The 22840-nt window shown below is 44.8% G+C and overlaps 1 protein-coding gene across 7 annotated transcripts in view; it reads left to right on the top strand.

Annotated features, from left to right (window-relative positions):
• ZBTB40 (zinc finger and BTB domain containing 40) overlaps positions 1–22840 on the top strand; it is a 72885-nt gene that overhangs the window by 21875 nt on the left and 28170 nt on the right. For 5 of the 7 annotated variants that reach the window (XM_075121225.1, XM_075121226.1, XM_048824890.2 and 2 more), the window contains exons 4-6: positions 9062–9257; positions 9855–9997; positions 20795–20987. In XM_075121225.1, coding sequence (XP_074977326.1) covers positions 9062–9257; positions 9855–9997; positions 20795–20987 — 532 coding nt within the window. The remainder of the gene's footprint in view (positions 1–9061; positions 9258–9854; positions 9998–20794; positions 20988–22840) is intronic. The other 2 variants (XM_075121227.1, XM_048824892.2) reach the window with 1 other exon arrangement.

Genomic DNA, 22840 nt, shown 5'->3' on the forward strand with positions numbered 1-22840 from the left:
CTAGTCTCCTTTCCATCCGGCAGCATCTGCCTGACCGCCGCTCTTCTCCTCACTGCCGCCCAACCGCCTGCCTTCTCACCTCCCCACCTGCTGCTCGCTTCCCTGTTCATCTCCTCACCCCGCCCTCCCGCCTCACCTTCCCACCTGCCTCCTCACCTGACTATCGGGACAAATGGCGTCCCTATTATACATCAGTCGGGATGCAGGACAAAGGGCTAAATATTGGGACAGTCCCGATTTTATCAAACTGCGGGGTCCCTCAAAGTGCAGAGCCTAGGGCGGTTCCCCCAAATCACCCTACCCAAGGGACAGCTCTGCCTACCAGAAAGAAGACTGAGAGGGGATCTGATCGTTTTTTATAAATACATTGGGGGAAGACACCAGTAAGGTAGAGACCTATTTAAGCTAAAGGAAGTTGTTCACACGAAAACAACTGGGGATAAACTGGCCATGAATAAATTTAGGCTGGACATCATAAGAAGATTTCTAACCATCAGAGGTGTGGGGCTCTGAAACAGCCTCCCAATAGAATCATAGCATTGTAGGACTGGAAGGGACCTCGAGAGGTCATCCAGTCCAATCCTCTACACTTGTAAGTATTTTCTTACTAAGTATTTTCTAGACCATCCCTGACAGGTGTTTGTCTAACCTGCTCTTAAAAATCTCCAGTGATGGAGATTCCTCAACCTCCTTAGGCAGCTTATTCCAGCGCTTAACTATCCTGACAGGCAGGAAGTTTTTCCTAATGTCCAACCTAAATCTCCCTTTCTGCAATTTAAGCCTATTGTTTCTTGTCCTATCTTCAGAGGTTAACGAGAGCAATTTACCTCTCCTAGTAATACCATTTTTTTTGTACTAGAAAACTTATGTCCCCCCTCAGTTTTCTCTTCAGACTAAACAAAGCCATTTTTTTCAGTTTTCTCTCATAGGTCATGTTTTCTAGACCTTTAATCATTTTTGTTGCTCTTCTCTGGACTCTCTCCACATCTTTGCTGAAATGTGGCACCCAGAACTGGACACGGTACTCCAGTTGAGGCCTAATCAGCTCAGAGTAGAGTGAAAGAATTACTTCTTGTGTCTTCGCAAAAAGAAAAGGAGTACTTGTGGCACCTTAGAGACTAGTACTCCTTTTCTTTTTGCGAATACAAACTAACATGGCTGCTACTCTGAAACCTGTTCTTGTGTCTTGCTTATAACACTCCTGCTAATACATCCCAGAATGATGTTTGCTTTTTTTTTTGCAACAGCGTTACACTGTTGACTCATATTTAGCTTGTGATCCATTATGGCCCCAGATCCCTTTCTGCAGTACTCCTTCCTAAGCAGTCGTTTCCCATTTGGTATGTGTGCAACTGATTGTTCTTTCCTAAGTGGAGTACTTTGTATTTGTCCTTATTGAACTTCATCCTATTTACTTCAGACCATTTCTCCAGTTTGTCCAGATCATTTTGAATTTTAATCTTATCCTCCAAAGTACGTGCAACCCCTCCCAGCTTGGTATCATTCACAAACTTTATAAATGTACTCTCTATGCCAAGTAGTGGTGACAAACAACCTAGTTAGTTTTAAGATAGTGTTTGATAAATTTATGAGTGGGATTGTTTGACATGGTTGCCTTCTATGATGCGGGGCGAAGGTGGGGGGCAAGGCTTGATGGCCCAAGGGATCCTTTCTGGCCCAGTCTCTTATGTCCTGAATCTCATGCTTCAGGCCTTCAGCTAGTTTCCCCTAATGGTCAGGAAGGAAACTTTTCCCTCCCTGAGATAGTCTTATTTTATTTTTCTCTTTTTCATCTGAAGATTTAGAGATGGCTGTGGCTGGAGATGGGATGCTGTATGGTGTGGGCCAGTGCTCTGAATTGGTACAGAGTATTCTTTCTCAGCTGCATGGTGGTGGGTCTTGCTCACATGTTCAGGGTAAAACTGATTTCCATTCTGGGAGCTGGGAAGGAATTTTCTCCCAGGTCAGATTAGCAGGGACCTTTGAGCACAAGAAGTGGGGGTGTTTCTCCTTTCTCTGCAGCATGTAGTGCAGGTCATTTGCTAGGTTTACCTGGGTATATCTCACCAAATTAATTCCCTGCCAGTCCTGGGGCCTCAGTCATTGGTGCACTTTGGTCCCACCTGTTCTCTGCCTGTGGCATACAATAGTTTAGTCTCCAGAGGGCTGTAATAATTTGGTCCAGTCTGCATTGTTGGGCTTGGTGTGGGGATGGCTAGGTGGGATCTGATGACATGTGCCATGCAGGAGGTCAGACTACATGATCTTCTGGCCTTGAACTCTATGACTCTAAGGCCACGTCTACACTACCCGCCGAATCGGTGGGTAGTGATCGATCTATCGGGGATCGATTTATCGCATCTAGTGTAGACGCGATAAATCAATCCCTGATCGCTCTGCTGTCGACTTCGGAACTCCACCAGGGCAAGAGGTGGAAGCGGAGTCGATGGGGGAGCGGCGGCCGTCAATCCCGTGCTGTGAGGATGTGAAGTAAGTGATTCTAAGTCGATCTAAGATATGTCGACTTCAGCTACGCTATTCTCGTAGCTGAAGTTACGTATCTTAGATCGATTTCCCCCCCCCATAGCGTAGACCAGGCTTAAGTGGCTTCAGAGGTCTGAGGGGAGACTGATTCAGAGGAGAAACCATGAGCTGGAGGTCCAAGAGAGGAGACTTGGAATCCTGGAAGGACTCTGTCCCACATAACAAAGACCACTCAAGAATGTTGAGGAAACTGAGGCAGGGAATGGCATACATATTTTGAATGGCTCTGTATATCTCTTGTACTGTCGAAAGTGAAGAGTGATTGTTTTAGATATCCTTCACAAAGACTGTCTCTTTACTTCAATTATCATGTGTCTTTGAAAGGGTAAACTCTAAACCAGAGCGCTCACAAGGGTGGAGTTCTGGGAAGGGTGAGAGAGGTGTGACGGGTTCAAAACTGGTCTTGGGTCCTACAGCAGCTTCCATGAAGAGTCTGTGCCCAGGGAGTAAGTCCGGAGGCTAAAGAAGAAGAGGGCCTGGAGCCTACTCAGACCAAAGGGGATCTTTAAAAAGCACCTGGGCCCAGCATGTGGGTCCTAAAACACCAGCTGGATGAGTGTCCAGCAAGGGAGCATGACCAGGGCAGTGATAGCAGGTAATAGCCATTTTGGAGCCACTGGAGCATACTCGGAGAAGAGCAGTAACCAGGTGTGCAGGGAGCACCTCTTTCTGCTTCACACTGCTTCATGCTAGCTACTGCTGTTAAGTCCTCTGGTCTAGGGGAGCTTTCCAACTTTTCAGAGCCGTCTTTCTCTGCTAGTGCCTCTTTTGTGAGTAACTCTTCTCTGCTGGCAAGTGAAATATGTGTATTTTTAATAACGTGTCAAGAGAGGGCAAGCAGACTCTGTACCATAGCTGGTAATTTTATGGCGATTTTGCAAGGATGCCCATTAAATCGTAGGCAACCCTGGCTTTTCAGCTCCTCAGGTTTCAGCAGTGGTTTGCCTTGGACATGGCCGGCAATTTCTCTGTTCCTTAAGCATTTTGTATTCTTTAGCTTTTTGGACCCTTTCCTCATCCATGAAGGGGTACCTGGTTCTTTACAGTGGACACATGGCACTTCTAGGAAGGTGGCTACACTATGCTCACATTTTCCCTCTATGGTACCACTTCATTATTTCCTGGCACATCCAGTTAAGGTGTATAAAGTCACAGGGTTTCTTCCTTAAGTAATCTTTTGGCTCATGGCTCAGTGGACCCATTCTCTTAAATCCATGAGAAATCTTAGGCCAGGTCTACATTAATACTTATTTTGGTATAACTTACATTGCTCAGGGGTGTGAATAAGCCACCCCCAAGCTACATAAGTTACACTGACCTGAGAGTCCGCATAGAGCGTCTTCACTAGACACACTACAGTGTCTGCGCTGATGTAGCACTTCTAGTGTAGACTAGCCCTTAGTTTCTCCAGTTTTGACTCTACAGTCTCTGCTTCTGGGGATGGAAAATATAGACATGCCCTTGATGAGTTACTTTTCTCTTTAGGGCAGAGGTGGGCCAAGTTTTTGGCCTCAGGGCCACATCTGGGTATAAAAATTGTATGGCGGGCAATGAATGCTAACGAAATTGGGTGTCGGGGTGTGGGAGGGGGTGCGGGATCTGGGGTGGCACCAGAAAGGATGAGTTCAGGATGTGTGAGGGCGCTCTGGGGTGCTGGGGGGTGGGGAGTGAGGGCTCTGGCTGGGGGTGTGGGCTCTGGGGTAGGGCTGGAGATGGGGGTTTTGGGGTGCAGGAGCGTGCTCCGGGCTGGGACTGAGGGGTTTGGAGGGCAGGAGTGGGCTCTGGGCTGCGGCGGGGGGGGGGAGGGCGCGGGCTCTGCCTGGGGGTGCAGGCTCTGGGGTAGGGCTGGGGTTTGGGGTGCAGGAGGGTGCTTTGGGCTGGGACTGAGGGGTTCGGAGGGCAGGAGGGGGATTAGGGCTGGGGCAGGGGGTTGGGACGCAGGGGGGTGGGGGCTCAAGAGTGCAGGCTCCTGGCAGCGCTTACCTCAAGCAGCTCCCAGAAGCAGCAGCATGTCCCTCCTCTGGCTCCTTTGCCAATGGTTCCCAGCCAATGGGAAATGCGGGGTGCGGTGCTTGGGGGAGGGGCAGCATGCAGAGAGCCCCCTGGCTGGCCCTACATGTCGGAGCTGGAGGGGGGACATCATGCCGCTGCTTCTGGGAGCTGTGCAGCAAGCTTCCAATCCTGCTCCCCGGCTGGCGTGCCGGAGTGGGGCAAGCCCTTGACCCTGCTCCCCAGTGGGAGCTCAAGGGCCAGCTTAAAAGACCTGACAGGCTGGATGCGGTCTGTGGGCCATAGTTTGTCCACCCTTGATTTAGGGAGATCTGAGGTTTTTTGGTTAGAATCTCTCTGTGTACCTCTCGTATAAACTATTCCTATATAATTTGGTTCTGGGCTCGCTGAAAACTGCTTGGAAATGAGAAGGAGACTAAAATTGCAGTAATTTGGGGAAGCATGGAAGAGCTTTGCTGGTGTCAAATCTTATCTTCCTGTGCTGTCTTAGAGAAACTCAATTCAAATTATTGCACAGCTCATTTGTTCCATTTACTGCGAGGTTCAGATGAAGCGAAAGGAGTGTTGATTTTTCCATGTAGAGTAAATGTCACTGTGCTTGTGGATCATTTCCATTATATATGAGCCTGCCCAATTATTGCTCTCTTTTTGCAAAAGCAGGAATTTTTGAACAAAGTTATGAGGGAGTAAACTCCTTTATCCTCTGCATCCTGAATATTGGGCAATTGGCTGAAACTTTACTTTCTTTACTAAAGGCAGTGCTAGAGAAATGCTCTCTGTTGCTGGAAAAAGGATCCTGAAGTTCTGGTCTATGACAAGGCCTTTGTCCCTGGTTTTAGTTTGTCAGTTGATTGACATTTTGTGGGCTGAGGTTGAGATGAGACTTCTCTAGCGACATCACCGTTGTTTAAGGATCCACTTGTCAGTTGTCCATGAGAATGCATGTTAGAAAAACAAAAAGACCTCTGGTATCTGAATTGGCAGCGTTGGAATCGGAGTGCAGATTTTCTCTATGACTTCTGTGTGCATCATGACATTTTGATTAACTTTATAATTCGGTTATAACCTGCTTGTTTTTTCTATGGTTCAGATATGTAAAACTAGTTCCTGTGCTATCTATGCTGATAACAATTCTGTCTGTATTGAGAGGGGAAGGTTCTGTGAGTCTTTTACTTTTGCTTCAGTATGTGCACTTCAAAAATTGCTCACTAAAATAACAACTTCCTTTCACAGAGGATTGATCATTATGTCTCTGAATTTTCCCAGCAGAAACCTTCCTTTTATAGATGGTAAGCCTTGTGTTGCAGGAGACTTTACAGCAATGCTCAGCTAGAACTCTGTGTACAGCCTGTCTCTGAGAGCATATAAATGGGATTGAATTATGGAATCAGCAACTACCTTGTTTAGGGATGACTTTGTTAACCAAATATACCTTGGAGGGGGTGTGGTAGAGTGTGATGAGGGAAGTTCTACATTGAGCATGACCCTTATATCTTGTAGTTTTCCTGAGTTCCAAGGATCCATTCTGCTGTCCCTCAGATAATCACTTTCTCTGTGAAAGTGCTGTGCAGGAGCAAATCACGCAGTAATGGAGTCACGTGAGTTGCTCTGTAGCTAAGGTGTGCTTGGTATCCTGTTCTAAACTCTGGTGTGTGGTTTTTTGGGGTTTTTTGTTTTTATCACATCTCATCATAACTTTTGAGAAAATGCCCTTTTGACTTTCATTAGGTTAAGTAATCAAGCCATTTTGCAGATAGTGCAGCTGATTTTAGAGAGTACTGCTTACTGCCCCAGCTAACTCTCATAAATGTGTCAGGATTTGTCTTTCAGGAGAAGTACACGCAACCTGACTAATAACAAGACTCGGTTTAAAACCAAGGAAGTTATTAATGTTGATGCACGTTGTTGCTGTAGTACTAGTTACTAGCTGACCAAATTCAGATGTAAATAGCAATTCCAGCAGCACTTGTAAGGAATTCCTAGGGAATTTATAAGTTCTGCAGTTTCTCTTGCATGAGTTTCTGTTAAAACTCAGGTTTCAGAGGAACAGCCGTGTTAGTCTGTATTCGCAAAAAGAAAAGGAGTACTTGTGGCACCTTAGAGACTAACCAATTTATTTGAGCACTCATGCTCAGATAAATTGGTTAGTCTCTAAGGTGCCACAAGTACTCCTTTTCTTTTTGTTAAAACTCACTGGACCAACTGTTGTGTGCAGTGTTGTTTGTCATATTGGTCCCAGGAGAAGGGTTTTATGAGCATTCTAAACAATGCTGGAAAAGCACCAACTCTCTGATGCAGATGGGGTGTTTGGGAACTTAGTGTTTTATTCAGAAAAATTGGTTTGATGTGTTCAAGGCTCTTTACAATGAAAAGGGTTTAAAATGTTAATTTATAATAAGTGAAAGCTTAGATTCCATCTAAATGTGATATTTCTTAAGCTTTTCCAGGACCTGAGGCATTTTTAAAGTTTCATAGCCAATAATTGTAAGATGCACTATTGAGTCTTCCCCCAAAATGCTGGAAGGTTCTAGTTCTCATGGAGGGCTGTGTCTGAGAGAGGCTGTTCTAGAAACACTGAGAACAGTGGGATTCTTCATCTTCAGAACACCCATCCTAACAAGTCCCAAACAAATTGGAAAAACATTCATCAATATAGAGACAAGGTGGGTGAGATAATATCTTTTATTGAACCAATTTCTGTTGGTGAGAGATAGAAGCTTTCGAGCCACACCTTGACCAGTTCCTTAGCATATGTGCTAACTACTTATGCTAAACAATCTGTTGTATCTTGCATTTTTCTGTGATGCTTGGAGTACCTTTCCCAGATCTGTGACTCAAAATCTTGTCTCTCTCACCAACAGAAACTGGTCCAATAAAAGATATTACCTGGCCCATCTTGTCTGTCTGATATCCTGGGACCTACACAGCTACAAGTGCACTGCATTCACCAAAGTAGTCCATTGAGAAAGACCTGCAATCGGGTGCTTGGGTTAGCTATTCTGTTTACCTTTTAAAAAAAAATTACGAACAATGCTACTTACTTTCTCATATAAGCAGTGAAAGTCTGATCCTGGGAAAGTGTTGAGCACTCTCAACTCCCATTCACTTAAGTGGAAGTTGAATGTGCTCTGCATCTCACAGCATCAGGCCCTTAAAGAAAGGGGCCGGGTGTGCAAAACCAGAGAATTTACTAGGTCTGGTTATCAACTTTTTATTCCAAAATGCTCTTCACATTAAAGATCTTTAAGTCAATACTCCAAACATGTCTGCATCACCATTCTTCCCACAGGTCCTTTATAACGGAACCCTTGATGTCCATGTTCCTCTCTTTGGCAGTAAAAATGCCATTAGAAGGGTAAGAGCTGGGGCTCATGCAGCTCTCCCTCTGTGGATACTCTTTGCAATAGCTCATTGCATTGTCACACAGTACTAATACATGAGCATTTATACCTGTTACAAAAAGCAAATACACCATCCCCGATGGGGCCTAAAGCAGTTATCTTCAGTCTTTTTACCATAGAAATGAAAGTGACTATGATAGCAGAAAATGGCCATTCTCCCTGGAGCTGGGCTATGCGCTCAACTTCAAAGGTACTTTTGTAACATCCCTGGAGTCTTTAATAAAGGATGCAAAAAGAAAAGGAGTACTTGTGGCACCTTAGAGACTAACCAAAGGATGCCTGCTCTGAAGGGATGCCTTCTCTCCTTGAGAGTGAGACAGCTTGTGTCTTAAGGGGCGGTATTTACAACATTAATGGGCTCTAAGGAATGGCCATGAGAGCTCCAGCTTATTTTTTTCCCCTGTTATATCCCTGATTAATAGGTTCCCTAGCAGCACAAGCACATCCACCCTATTGTGCTGGTGTGGGACATAGTGATAGACTTTAGAACCCCACATTCTGATCTTACCACTACCAGCTGAAGCTCTGTGTGCTTGGCATTGCTGAACATCAGGCACCAAACCTTTTTCGGTGTGGTGTGCCTGGTTTTCTGACTTGAGGTCAAAGGTTCCCAGATAGTCTTGCTTAAAAAAAACTTCCCTCTCTCTATGCACACAAGTGACCTCCTTGTTTTGCAGTGAAACCTAGTATTCCCCACTCCGGCCTTGAGTTGCCAAAACTGCTTTGAATGTGTTTTATTAGGTACCTCAGCACTGTTGGAATCTGGCTCATGCACAGGCTCCTGAAGAGATGTATTCAGGCCTGAAATAGGGCCACTTGCCAGCTGCAATTTGTCAGACTGACAATAAATATAAAAGCTGGTCAAGTAGGCTTGTCGTTCTCCTTCCTGAAGGCTTATGGGTGAATTTAAAAGTGTTCTTGTAGCTGATACAGAATTTGATGTGGTTGGAGAGATGAATGTACCCCTCCACTGGGCACCTCACCAGTCAGTGGGCTGAAGGACTCTGCTGAGCTAGGGGCTGTGGGTGGCTGACCTTTGTGTACGTCCGCACAGGGCAGTTAACTGTGTTATTAACCCCGGCTAGCATTTTCCTGTTGTCTTACAGATGCTAGTGGCATGCTTGGAAGACACCAAAGAACAGTCAGCGTTCAAGAGCTTGCTCAGCAAAGTGAGGGATGAGCAGAGTCTGGATGCTGAGACTGTTGTGTCTGTACTGAAGCTGTTCCGAAACACACATCCCAAGATAAAAGCAGCACTGCTAGAGAGAGAGCAGGACAGTGGAGAGACCCTGCAGCAAACAGGTAGGAGGGCAGGCACACCCATGGGCATGAGAACAGCTCTTCACCGGGTCCTCCAAAACCCTTCTGCCGCTCTCCCAGCACTCTTTATTCAGGCATGCGGATTTCATTTCACTCAGGCCCTAGCTCTCTGTTGTGTGTGATATAGCCACAAACGCTAACCGAGATCTCCACGCTTTTCGGAGCAGGATTTTGCATTTCCACTCTGACTGCCTGCAGTGGAGCAATCTCAGAAATTTCTTTGCCCTTCACTCACTTTAGGTCTAAATCAATGGCTAGGTGGCCAGCGTGGGCCAGTTCTCTGACTGTGCCTCAGGATTGACTGTTCCTTTCTTATTTGAGTTTGACACAAAGCAGTGGCCTCGCAAACCTGTCATTAACCTCCAGTTTGCTTTGCGGCTTTGTGCTCTGTTAGATAAGTGAGACATTTTTCTTTCATAGAGTTTAAAGAGAATAGTGAAGTGTTTTTCTCTGCTACTTATGCTCAGGATAAGCTTTACTATTCACTTAGATCTTTCTCTCACTGGAAAATCTCTTGCTGTCACTTTTTTCAAACGTGACTTATTTTTTCTCTTGCATTTCCAAATCTTTCTTCCTCAGGGAGCACAGAAGAGGGAAAGACCCTGTCTGCTTTATTACTGGAATACAGGGAAGAGCTGATTCAGAGCGTAACACAGCTGAGCCCCATCGTAGAGTTCCTAGAAACAGGAGAGGAGGGATTCCTGACTGGCTTGGAGAAGCGGGTAACAAATCTGAAATAAGGAAAGCTCTGTATGTGTGAGGTGTACATGTGGTTCCACAGCACTTATCACATGATTTGCCAGGTCACAGTTGCTTCCCTGGGCTGGTAACTACCTTATTTTCCCTGCATAGCATGGAATAGAAATAGTTCAGGTCCTCCCATTAACTTTCTAATTGAACCATGTGAATATGAGAGCTGAATTGCAAAGGCTCATCACTGAGATGAGCACTCCCAGTCCCAGGTCTATGTACCGAATGCCCCACTGGCCAAGCTGGGGGAGGGGAGGCAACTAGTGTTCTTTATAAGTTCTGTGAAAGTCCACTGTAGTGAACCCAGAGAGCAATGCACTACCACAGGGCTGTGAAGGTCAGGTCAGGAAATTAAAACACCAGTGTTGAATACCCACACCCCAGCCTAATTAGTAGGCATGTCATTCTGTATATGTTTGTCTCAGTTGTTAAGTTATCTTTCAGGTAACTCTCCAGAGCTTTTGGTTTACTTAAACTGGAAAAACAGTTGTTCATACGTGTAAAACATTGCCATATGCAGAACATCCTCTTCTCAATTTTTGATATTCAGTGTTAGGATATAGATATTCAGGCCTGTCTGCAAAGGCCTGTACTTTAAGAATTTAGGGGTATTCTTATCACTTGGCTAGTTCTAGAGGTATAAAAGAAAGAATCAAAATCACTGTCTGCTGGTGTAAGGGCCTTCTCTAACTGTGACAGTTTGAGGCCTTGTTCTTAGGCTAAGGCCTTTGGCTAAGCAGCAGAGGCAGCCATAAGCTAGGAAGCGAACAGTCACATCCTCACATTCCAAACTAGTCACATTGAAATAAGGTGCTATTGGGCTGTCAGGCACTATCAGGACAGGATTGTATTCCTATCACCTCCAGAGAAAGGGAAGTACCTAGAAAATGTAAAAGGAAACTTAGTTTGATAGCATCCTGTCTGGCAAGAACTCACTTATCAATAGCTAGGATGTGAAATCCTCACTTCTGTATTGTTTTGTCATTATAGTTCCCACTTTGCTATTGTTTATTGGCATGGTCTCTGTCTGGTTCTGTGATTGTTTCTGTCTGCTGTATAATTAATTTTGCTGGGTGTAAACTAATTAAGGTGGTGGGATATAATTGGTTAGCTAATCATATTACAATATGTTAGGATTGGTTAGTTAAATTTCAGTAGAATGATTGGTTAAGGTATAGCTAAGAATATTACTATATAAATTAGGGGCAAACAGGAAGTAAGTTGGGATTCGAAAATAAGGAAAAAGGAACTTGTATTTTAGCTTGCTGGAAGTTCACCCCAATAAACATCGAATTGTTTGCACCTTCGGACTTCGGGTATTGTTGCTCTCTGTTCATTGGAGAAGGACCAGGGAAGTGGGAGAGTGAAGGAATAAGCTCTCTAACATTCAGCATAGTTGAAATTTACTAATTGCAACTCTTAGTATTTCCTGGTGGATTAGCAGTGCTCACCTGTGAGTGACTGCATTGTGCACACAGACTGGCCTAGCCTAAAGGACCTTCTGTTTTATACAGTTTAGCACTTTCTGCATTGTTTGGGGAAGGCTGTTTACAATCCATCTACGTACACCAAAACTCTGAATTCTCTTGTGTGTGACCTGTGATATATTTGGTAAAGGTGCCTGCAACCTCATTTCTGTTGCAGTTAGTTGGGGCTGTTTGTTGCCCTATGACACAGTATTGCAATGAATAGAGAGTATCCGTGAGGCCATTGGTGTGAATGAAGCCTGCTTTCTGTGTGAGTGGGTTTGACTTGAGGCCACAGCACCTGAGCTGAGAATCTCTGTTCTTACCTATGATAGTCTCTTAAATTACTGTTTGTTACAGGCTCCTTTTATTAACTGCTCCCAGCAAAATGTCTCTGAGCATGAACTGTGCTGCCAGCCATTCTAGAAGGCCAGAGAAGGTGCTATTATCAGAATCCCAAGTTTACCCCTCCTGGCTTTAGAGATTAGCCCAATGTTTGGTAAACTTCCTCCATTGAAGGAGACATGATTAAATGGGAGTGGGTACATGAGAAGGAAGAGTCACACAAAGCAGTGAGCATCCACCACAGGTATTACAAAGCCTGAGGCACAGATGCTCCAAGAGGTTGCATGGATCTGAGCTCTTGGTCCTTGATGCTGCATCAGGAGTGTAGATCTGTATGCATTAAGAGCAAGTGGAGCTAGCTGAAATTTTTCAATTTTTTTTTTTTTGAAAAACCATCTTTTTTTGAAATCTTAAGTACTCCCCCAAAAATTCTGTTGTTTTTTTTTCTTTGTAGTGGTGTTTTATTTATGAAATTGTGAAATGTAATGCAGACTTCTTCGTTGAGTGATGTCCCTATGGGTGCCCCGAGCTATAATCGGAGATTTATGTTAGCAGTGCCTAGTTGGGTTGCACATATGCGGTCCCCGTCTTGTGCTGCTTTAGGCAGTTAACTGGCGTTGTGCGACCAACTGTCCTTAGTTCCTTCTTTACCGCCATTGGCTGTGAGTCAGTTCACTTAGCAGTGCCTCAGAGCTTATTTAGTGTAGAATAACCCCAGTTAGTTCTAATACTATTAGAAATAGTCAACCTGTTTTCATTTGTTTTGTCCCTGTTTATTCCCCCTCCCTCCCCAAAATCCTATTTCCTGACTAGAAGTAGGTTTTCGTTGAACCTTTACTCCCAGTTCTCCCTTCATGGGGGGACGAAGCTCTCCTCTCAGGGGCATGCCCTGTTCCCCTGGCTTTAAACGCTGCCTCACCTGTAAGGCTGTCGATACCAGTGTTGGACAGAACACATCCCTCAAAAGTGTTCGCACTGCCATAAGTTAACAACCAGGACCAGGAAAGCCAGGAACTTGTAACTAAAATTACTCCTAATGGAGAAGTCCCTCAGGCCAGCATCTGAGCTGGAAGCAAGGACACCCACCCCCTGCCTTCCCCCCACACACACACCCCAGACACAAATCACCTATGGCAACCTCTGACAGAGGCTCTTCTACTAAGGCTCAGACAACAGACCACTCAACTGTAAAGGCGGCTAAAAAGCATCCTGCGGCTTCGCCAACTCGGGAAACGGCCAAGAAAAGGCGTTCCCCGCACCAGCATGCTCAGACTGTACCGACCACACCATAAGCCTCTACAGCTGAGGTAGCAGCACCCTCCGGTTCCATGGATACAGCGAGAGCTAAGGACTCTAAATGAGTCAGCTCTGACACAGTAGTAAGGAGAAAATGAAACCCCATGCTTCTGCACCACCGAAGCCAACCTGGCACCCAGCAGTTCCCCGCTAATGCAAGCCATGCTGCTACCTACTGGTGATATACTGCAGCTGGCGTGCGTGCCCGTCCCGACACAATCAGCAGCACCAACCGCTACGGCCCCCGTGGCACCGCCACAGTCGGTACTGAATCAGTTCTAGCTACAAAAGGATTTGACGGTCTCTTCAATGCCTGAATTACCCATCTTCGGCACCAGCGGTCCCCCAGCTCGCTCAGTACCAAGTCACCTTTCCACTACGCCTCAGTCAGCTCCTCCCCCCTTTCAAGCGACGATGATGATGATAATGGAGAGATTTATTTCTCCCAACACTCTTTTCCCATTCACAATCCGGCAGGGCATGCCCCATCACAGAGAGGATATCATGCCAAGGCCAAAGAACCTCAGTGGTACAAGTACCCATGAATGACACCCATGACACCTCCACCACAATGGTCATATTGGACACCACGAATGACACATCCCTCTTACCACTGCAAACCTCCCAGTCCATGGTACCGGGACCATCTCAGCCCCCTGAGGAGGTGCCTGCAGAACAGGATGAACCCTGTGACTAGGATGTTGAACCTACCCTCCACTTTTCTTCATCTTCTCCTGATGACACCATCATCCCCTCCGCCTGCCTCTTCCCCCCAAAAAAAACATTGGGGACGACTTTAAACAATTTTGAAGACCTCTATAGGAGGGTCGCAAGCTCCTTGGACATCTCACTGGAAGAAATCCAAGAAACACAACACAAACTTCTTGACATTCTATAGATGTCTACCTCATCTAAAATCTCCCTACCCATGAATGAATCCATCATGGAACCAGTTAGACTGATTTGGCAGACTCCTCCAGCAACCATTCCACCAACTTGTAAGAGCTCTGACAGAAAATATTATGTGCCATTGAAGGGCACAGAATTCCATTTTTCCCACCCCACATCAAATTCTTTGGTTGTTGATGCAGTCAACAAACAGGGCAGACAACCATTCCCCAAAAATACATCATATGACAAGGACTGGAAGAGGCTTGACCTCTTCGGCCGCAAGGCTTATTCTTTGGTGACTCTCCGTCTTCAAATTGCCAACTATGAAGCACTACTTGGAAAATATGACCACACAAATTATGTAAAATTAGCAGACTGTATTGAATTTCTCCCCGAGGAGAAAAAAGAACAATTTAGATCACTCACCTCTGAAGGACAGCTGATTGCCAGAATGGCTTTGCAGGCTGCTTTGGACTCTGCAGATATGGCAGCCCGGTCTACAGCTACTGTGATAGTCAGGAGGAGAGCTTCTTGGTTGCATCTCTCTGGGGAAGCCAGAGAGGTGCAATTGACACTGAAGATTTTCCATGAATAGACCTAAATTCTTTGCGGCCAAAACTGATGAGTCTTTACATACGCTCAAGGGCAACTCTCAAATCCCTGGGTATTTATATCCCTAGGAACACGAGAAGACAGAGCAAATATTACAATCCACAAAAGTTCCAATCTACACCATATACACAATCAAACAGGCAGTACGAACCTCAGGGTTGTAAACAAAGGTCTTTAAGGAGACAACAGTCTCCACCACAAGCTGCCATGTCCACCAACCATCCTCTAGACAGCAAGTTCGATGTGTTGGTCGAGGGCCCGAGAACGCTACATCTTTCAACGCTGGAACCCTTTCCCATCTCAGACCTTCTCAGACCGTCTTATCCCATACTACCCAGACTTGCAGTCCATCACAACAGACGGATGTGTATTGGAGATAATCAAGATCAAATACTCCATCCCATTTACTTCCATCCACCCTCCCTCTCTATCCTCCTTAAGGGACTCCTCTCACAAACATCTACTGTAACAAGAGGTTGCCCATCTCTTGCATCTAGGAGCAGTGGAACTGGTACCATCAAAATAGCAAGGGAAGGGTTTCTATTCATGTTGTTTTCTCTCTCAGAAAAAAAAGAGGATGGAGACTCATTCTCGATCTCAGACTTCTCAACAATTTCATAAAAACCCAACACTTCAAGATGGTCATGCTAGCCTCCATAATCCCGGCATTAGAAAAGGGGGACTGGTCCTCTAGGATGTGTATTTTCATATAATCATCCATACCTCATGTCGGCAGTTTCTTTGGTTGGCAATAGGACAGGATCACTTCCAATACAAGTTCCTTCCTTTTGGCCTATCCACTGCCCCTCGAGTTTCTTCAGAGGTCCTTGCTGTTGTGGCTGCCTGCCTATGCAGAAAAGGAATTATGATATTCCCATACTTGGACGATTGTCTGCTCAAAGCACCGACACAACAAGCGGCACTAGATGCCACAGCTGTAGCTCACGAAAGCTCATGCTCAAATAAATTGGTTAGTCTCTAAGGTGCCACAAGTACTCCTTTTCTTTTTGCGAATACAGACTAACACGGCTGTTACTCTGAGAACAGACACTCACGCTCTTTACGAGGTTAGGCCTCCAGATAAATGCACAAAAGTCTACACTGAAACCAGTGCAAGAAATTAAGTTCATTGGAGCGTACCTCAATTCTCCCGAGGCGATGGCCTCTCTACCACAACAACAATTCCTCACCTTAACCCACCTGATTTCCATGGTACAAATCAGTCCTCAAGTCACTGCCAAGACATGCCTGCAACTACTAGGCCACATGGCCTCCACAACGTATGTCGTCAGGCATGCAAGACTCCACATGAGGTGCCCACAAGCCTGGTTCCAATTGGCTTATGTCCTCCACAGATACAATATAAACAAGTGCCTCACAATATCAAACAAGGTAAAAGAGTCTCTACTCTGGTGGACTCAACCAGACAATGTCTGCCTAGGTATGCCATTCACACAAACTCCCCCAATGATGACCATCACGATAGATTCTTCACTTCTGGGCTGGGGAGCACATTTACACCCGCATTCTATCCAGGGCCACTGGTCCCCAATGCAAATTCTTCTGCACATAAATCTTCTAGAACGGAGAAGTGTTCGCAATGCTTGCTCCCAGTTCTTATTGATCATCAAAGGCAAGACCATACAGATCCTCACGGACAATGTGGCTTGCATGTTTTATATAAACAGACAAGGGGGAGCACAATCACACTCCCTCTGTGTAGAAGCCATAAGACTCTGGCAGTGGTGCATCAGACACAATATCCACATTACAGCACAATATCTACCTGGCTGCCAGAACACTATGGCAGATACATGAAGCAGGAATTTCTTCCAGGACCACAAGTGGGAACTGGACACACACGTTCTCCAGAACATCTTCAAGAATTGGGGATTCCCTATGATAGACCTGATTACAATGGCACAAAACACCAAATGCCCACTGTTCTGCTCCAAGGCAGGACTCGGTCACCGCTTTCTGGGTAACGCTTCCTTGTGAAGTGGAAAGCTCCTCTCCTTTACATAATTTGATAACATGATTTTGGCAATTAATTGATCTTTAACTATTCATGATAAATAGGACCAATGGCCTGTGATGGGATGTTAGAAGGGGTGGGATCTGAGTTACTACAGAGAATTCTTTCCTGGGTATCTGGCTGGTGAATCTTGCCCACATGCTCAGGGTTCAGCTGATCGCCATATTTGGGGTTGGGAAGGAATTTTCCTCCAGGGCAGATTGGAAGAGGCCCTGGGGGTTTTTCGCCTTCCTCTGCAGTATGGGGCACAGGTCACTTGCTGGAGGATTCTCTGCACCTTGAAGTCCTTAAACCATGATTTGAGGACTTCAATAGCTCAGACATAGGTGAGCGGTTTATTGCAGGAGTGGGTGCGTGGGATTTGGTGGCCTGCATTGTGGAGGAGGTCAGACTAGATTATCATAATTGTCCCTTCTGACCTTAATATCTATGAATCGACACGCGTTTCCCCCAGCCCTCCTCCTAACCCCGGTGAGCCACAAGATCAGACATGAAAACACCAGGGTAATTCTGATTAGCCCGCATATGGCCTTGCCAAACTTTGTACCCTTACCTTCTCAAACTCTCGGTATGCCCACCACAGACACTCCCGCTTCTGCCTCGTCTTCTGTCTCAGAACACAGGTCACATTCTTCATCCGGATCCCCAAAGACTCCATCTCAAAGCGTGGCTACTCAGTGGCTGAAGGGATCTGAAATAAGGTGTTTGAATGAAGTACAAAACACTTCGCTACATAGCTGCAGAACAAACACCCGCACCACCTACCTATACAAATGGAAACAATTTGATGCATGGCGCCAACAAAAATGAACTGCAGCAATTTCAGCCCCTTTGCCACTAATACTGGACTACTTATTACAACTTAAAAAGTTGGTTCTTTCCATGAGCTTGATTGCAGTGCATCTCTCCGCTATCACAGCGTTTCACGACAAGGTAGACGAATTATCTATATTTGCTCACCCGCTCACCAAAAGGTTCCTCAAAGGCTTCAACAACTTCTACCCTGAAGTGAGAAAAGTTACCCCACAATGGGACCTTAATCTAATCTAGTCCTTCAAATACTCACCTGCCCTCCATTTGAACGCAGGATGACATGCTTTTTGTTGCATCTTTTCTTATGGCTATTACATCTGCCAAATGGATGGGAGAATTGGGCGCTCTCATGGCAGACCCACCATACACAGTCTTTTTCAAAGATAGTTTCCCTCGTAAGATTTTGCCTAAAATTGCCTCATCTTTTCACCTCAATCAACCTATCCACCTACCGATATTCTACCCCAAGCCCCACGAGGCTAGATGGCAGTCCAGACTACATACCTTGGATGTACGCAGGGCAATAGCCTTCTACGTAGACAAAACAAAAGCCTTTTGTAAGTCTCCAAAACTGTTTATTTCAATCACTGAACGATCGAAAGGGAATGCCATATCCACACAGAAGCTATCCAAATGGATTTCGAATTGCATAAAACTGTTACCATCAGCATGTCCAACAACCCCATTTGGGGATTCTCATTCATTCCACCATGGCCTTATCAACCCCCAGAGCATTCCTTAACAATGTTCCCATTACAGAAATCTGTAAGACTACAACCTGGGCCTCAGTCCATGCATTTACTCAACATTATGCTTTAGAACAACATGCAACCTCCGCTACCCTGTTTGGACTCTCTGTACTCTCATCTGCTATGACTTCAACTCTGAAGCCCCTTCCACCTACCGGAGGGCAGAAGAAGAAGAAGAGAAAGTTACTCACCTTGTGCAGTAACATAAGTTCTTCAAGATGTGTCCCCCTGTGGGTGCTCCACTACCCTCCCTCTTCCCCTGTACTTCGGAGTTTCACACTAGTGCTCTGTAGTAGAGAAGGAACAGAGAGGGGGTTGGTCGCATGGCGCCAATTAGCCTTCTGAAGTGGTGCGAGATGGGGACCACGCATGTGTGACTCAACCGGGCACTGCTACCATAAATCTCCAATTATGAGGTCGGGGCACACAAACACCTAAAGTGGAGCACCCACACGGACACAGATCTCAAAGAACCTATGTTTATGCAAAAGGTGAGTAACTCTCTCTTCTTTTTTTTTTTTCCCCCACAATGCTGATTCACCCCAAGAGCAGTTCCATCCTGTGCATTGAATGAGGCAGGGGTCCCATGGAAACAATAGTATGTGATCTTGTAATTAAAAGCTATCATAATGCATACAGACAAGGGGGCTGGATTAAGGTTGCATGTGCAACCTTAACTGTGGCATTTCCTAGCTTGTGAGAGCTTGACTTTTCAATCCTAATATTCTTTTAACGTAACTTTTTGATGCAGTTTCCTAATTTAAAAAACAGATTGAAAAAATGCAAATTCCATCATGTAGAACCATGCTGACCCCCAGGCTGTGTCATTAGCAGGGTCTGGACCCTTTACAGTCACAGCACAGATCTACAACTTGAGCTAACAGAGTAATTGGTAGCAGTAGCAGAAGGAGATGAAACACACTTTTCCAGTGGGTTTCACAACTATTTGCTGACAGCAGAGCAATGTAGAGTCTGCTGTTTGTAAAGGGTTTTCTTGCATAGTGTCCATGCTAGCCTGTGTTTGGAATGTGGTATCTGTTATTCCTTGTGAAAAGACCATCTCTTCTGCTACTGCCTGTATTCGAGAAGTGCAATCTTGTATTCAGAGTGTGTTTTTAATCTTGTGCTAAGTATTTGTTATACCATGCATAAGGGATGGTCCATGGCTGGGTCATATAAATAAATCACTGTTAACAAATAAGATATTTATTAAAATAATAAGTTTTTTCTCTCCCTTCCACCCATTTTCCAGGAGCAAAAAAAAGAAAAAAAAACTGAAAAAACAAACAAAAAAAACTAAAACCAAAAAAATTTTTAAAAGGAAATTTATTTTGAATAAATCAACAATCTTTTTGGAACCTGCAGAATGAAAATAACATTGAAATTCTTTGTCAAAAATGTTTTTTCCATTTTTTGACCAACTCTAACTGCCAGGTTCAGTGGGAAAACATAATCCCACTGGGGGGAGGGATAGCTCAGTGGTTTGAGCATTGGCCTGCTAAACCTAGGGTTGTGAGTTCAATCCTTGAGGGGGGCCACTTAGGGATCTGGGGCAAAATTTGGGGATTGGTCCTGCTTTGAGCAGGGGGTTGGACTAGATGACCTCCTGAGGTCCCTTCCAACCCTGATATTTTATGATTCTATGATCTGACCTTGTGCATAGAGGGAGGTCAATAAACTACATATACCTATGTGACGGGTTCCCCGAGGTGCCATCTGGAACTGGGTGCCACTGAGCAGTCTGTGCCACCAACCGGGGCTCCCTCTCATACTGTGATGCTGTGACAAGCTGCAAACCTTTCCAGGTACTGCACTTACACAACAGCAGTAGAGAGACTCCAGCCAATTCCCCGCAGCTTCCCAGCCTGACGCCCCAGGGCTGTACCATCTTGCCCTGGTCAGAAGCCTGAACAATGTAAGTTTATTACTCAATCTGCCACTTCCACAAAGGAAAGTGGACGTCCACCAGCCCTTACAATCTGAGCGGATTTCCTAAGCTCTTCAACCAAAAAGCACTGTTTTAGGTAATATATAAAACAGGTTTATTAACTATAGAAAGACAGATTGTAAGTGATTATAAATAATAAAGCGTACAGATCAAAGTTGGTTACATAAGAAATAAAAGTAAAATTGCAATCTGAGTTCTATAAACTAGACAGGATTTGAATCAAGCAGTGTCTCATCCTGATAGATAATACAAACAGGTTACAGATCTTCCATACACAGGTTGGAAGTCTCTTTCAGCCAGAGACCACCTTCCCCAGTTCAGTCTTTATCCTCCAGACGTGTTTCTTCACAACCTATTTTTCTGGTTGACAAATGTCAGTCACATATAGTGTGCTTATAAACCAAAGTTACAGGCACCTTATAAATACTTCAGAGTATGATGTGAAATACTGAAGCAATGGATACAGTAGGTGCAATACAAGAAAAAGTGTAAAAAGATTATACAAAACTAATAGAGCATTGTGTAATCTTATGCCATTTTAGGCCATCTTGAGTCATTCAGACATAAAAGTCATTAAGAATTTCTCATAACTGGTTGTTTGCTTGTTCCTTCAGGTGATTCTGGATTGCTGTGAAGGCAGCTCCCACAGGGAGGCAATGGAGAGTCTGCTCAGGAAGGTGGTGGAAGAGAAGACCCTGAAAGCTGAGAGCTTGGTAAAACTCCTTGGGGCTGTAAAAGCATCATTCCCTGATCTGCACCTTCTGCTAGACAATTTGGTGGCAGCAGCAGTTGTGTCTGATGGCACAGGTATTAATGGATTTAGCTCAACAAAGAAAAGCTAAGGGGTGACTTGATCACAGTCTATAAGCACCTACATGGGGAGCAAATATTTGATAATGGCTTCTGCAATCTGTCAGAGAAGGGTATAACACAATCCAGTGCCTGGAAGTTGAAGTTAGACAAAATGAGACTGGAAATAAGAGATGTAAATTTTTAACAGTGAGGGAATTAGCCACTGGAACAATTTACCAAGGCAAATTCTCATCACTGGCAATTTTTAACTCAAGATTGGATGTTATCCTAGAAGATCTGCTCTAGGAATTATTGTGGGGCAGTTCTGTGGCTTGTGTTACACAGGAGATCAGACTGGATGATCACAGTGACCCCTTCTTCCCTTAGAATCCGTGAGTCTGTGAAATCTTCAAAGTGTTCAGATAATGGCCAGAAAGTTTGGATGTTTGTCTGGACTTCAGTGCACTTCTGAAAGCTTACTTTTATAAAAGCAGAAATGGAGACTATTTTCACAAAACACCAGATGAGTGAAAGAACAATGGGATAAGAGGACCTTGCCAGTGACAATGGTCTGTCCCTCCCCAGGCCCATGTTATGATACAGAGCAAGTGTTACCATATGCAAGCCCATAACTGCTTCTTGGTGAAATTTAAATATAATGATTTAAAGCTAATCTGTTAAATACAAGTGTGTTTCTGTCCAGTATCTAATTACAAATAAGCTTTTTAGTTAATCACATGAACATAACAGCACTGGTATCTGCGACAAACCTAAGGTTGCATACAGTGTTCCTTTTATAGGCAAAATTGCCAAACTCCACTGTTCGATGCACTGATGTATTAGTGGCATATTTGGCTGCTCGTACAGGTGTCCCCTTATGTGAGAAAAGCAGATACCAAAATCTCACAGATACCAAAGCATTCAAGCACAAACATCGCCTTTCATGCCCAGTATTTCATGTTAGCCAATCTCACTGCTGAGGAAAATGAGTCTCTCTCCAGAGCGCAGGATGTGACTAGCTTTCTTTCAGAAGGCTGGTTTTGAGTGCCTTTCCCCATGGCTTGGGACTCATGTGGAGATTGTGGGCTAGATTTTCAGTTTGTGTATATCCATTGAAATCAGATGCCAGCTGAGAATCTGACCCACTAAATTCCACAGGAGTCTCTTTGGTTCTGCAGAACATATAAGCCCTACAGTCTCCCAGAGCTGATGGGTGTCCCTGAGATCTCTCTCAGGATCTTACAAGGTTTAATCAGAGAGCTAGATATAATTTACAGGACTAAGGAGAGAACCAGAGCTGGAGAGTGGGCAAAGCTATAACCTCTGCAGCAGATGGGACACTTAAAACAGTTACACCTTCCACATCATGAATGACCATATGAAATATAGGTTCCCACACTGAATCCAGGCCCTCCCTTGGAGCTCTTTCCGTTAATGGCTGCAATCCTGCAGTGTTTAGTTGGCATTTATACAGTTTGTTTTGTAAATTTATAATGTAGCCCTATGAAAATCCAGCTCTAATAATCTAATCTAGAATTGGTGTTTGGCCTTACCCAGGAGGGTCTCACAGATGTGTCACAGAGCAAGTTAAAAGGGAGGGGCTTTCCTGTGTCACAGGTAAATGTCGATATAGTAACATGGGAGAGTCAGTAGTTCTTTCCCAGGGACAGGACCTAGGGCTGTCACATAGACTGGCACTGTTACTGTGTTTAAGCATAGTGTGTGGTAGTAATGAGACCTTTGAAGCAGTCCCTATGTGATGGCTGCTGCTGGAGTCCTTGAGTCTGCATTAATATCTGTTGAATGCAAAGTCCTTGAGTAATTGTGCTGCTGTGTTTTGCCACAGCTGCAGTTTGGATTAGGTTGCT

The sequence above is a fragment of the Caretta caretta genome, chromosome 18 (assembly GCF_965140235.1).
Source record: "Caretta caretta isolate rCarCar2 chromosome 18, rCarCar1.hap1, whole genome shotgun sequence".
In the NCBI taxonomy this organism is placed as follows: Eukaryota; Metazoa; Chordata; order Testudines; family Cheloniidae; genus Caretta; species Caretta caretta.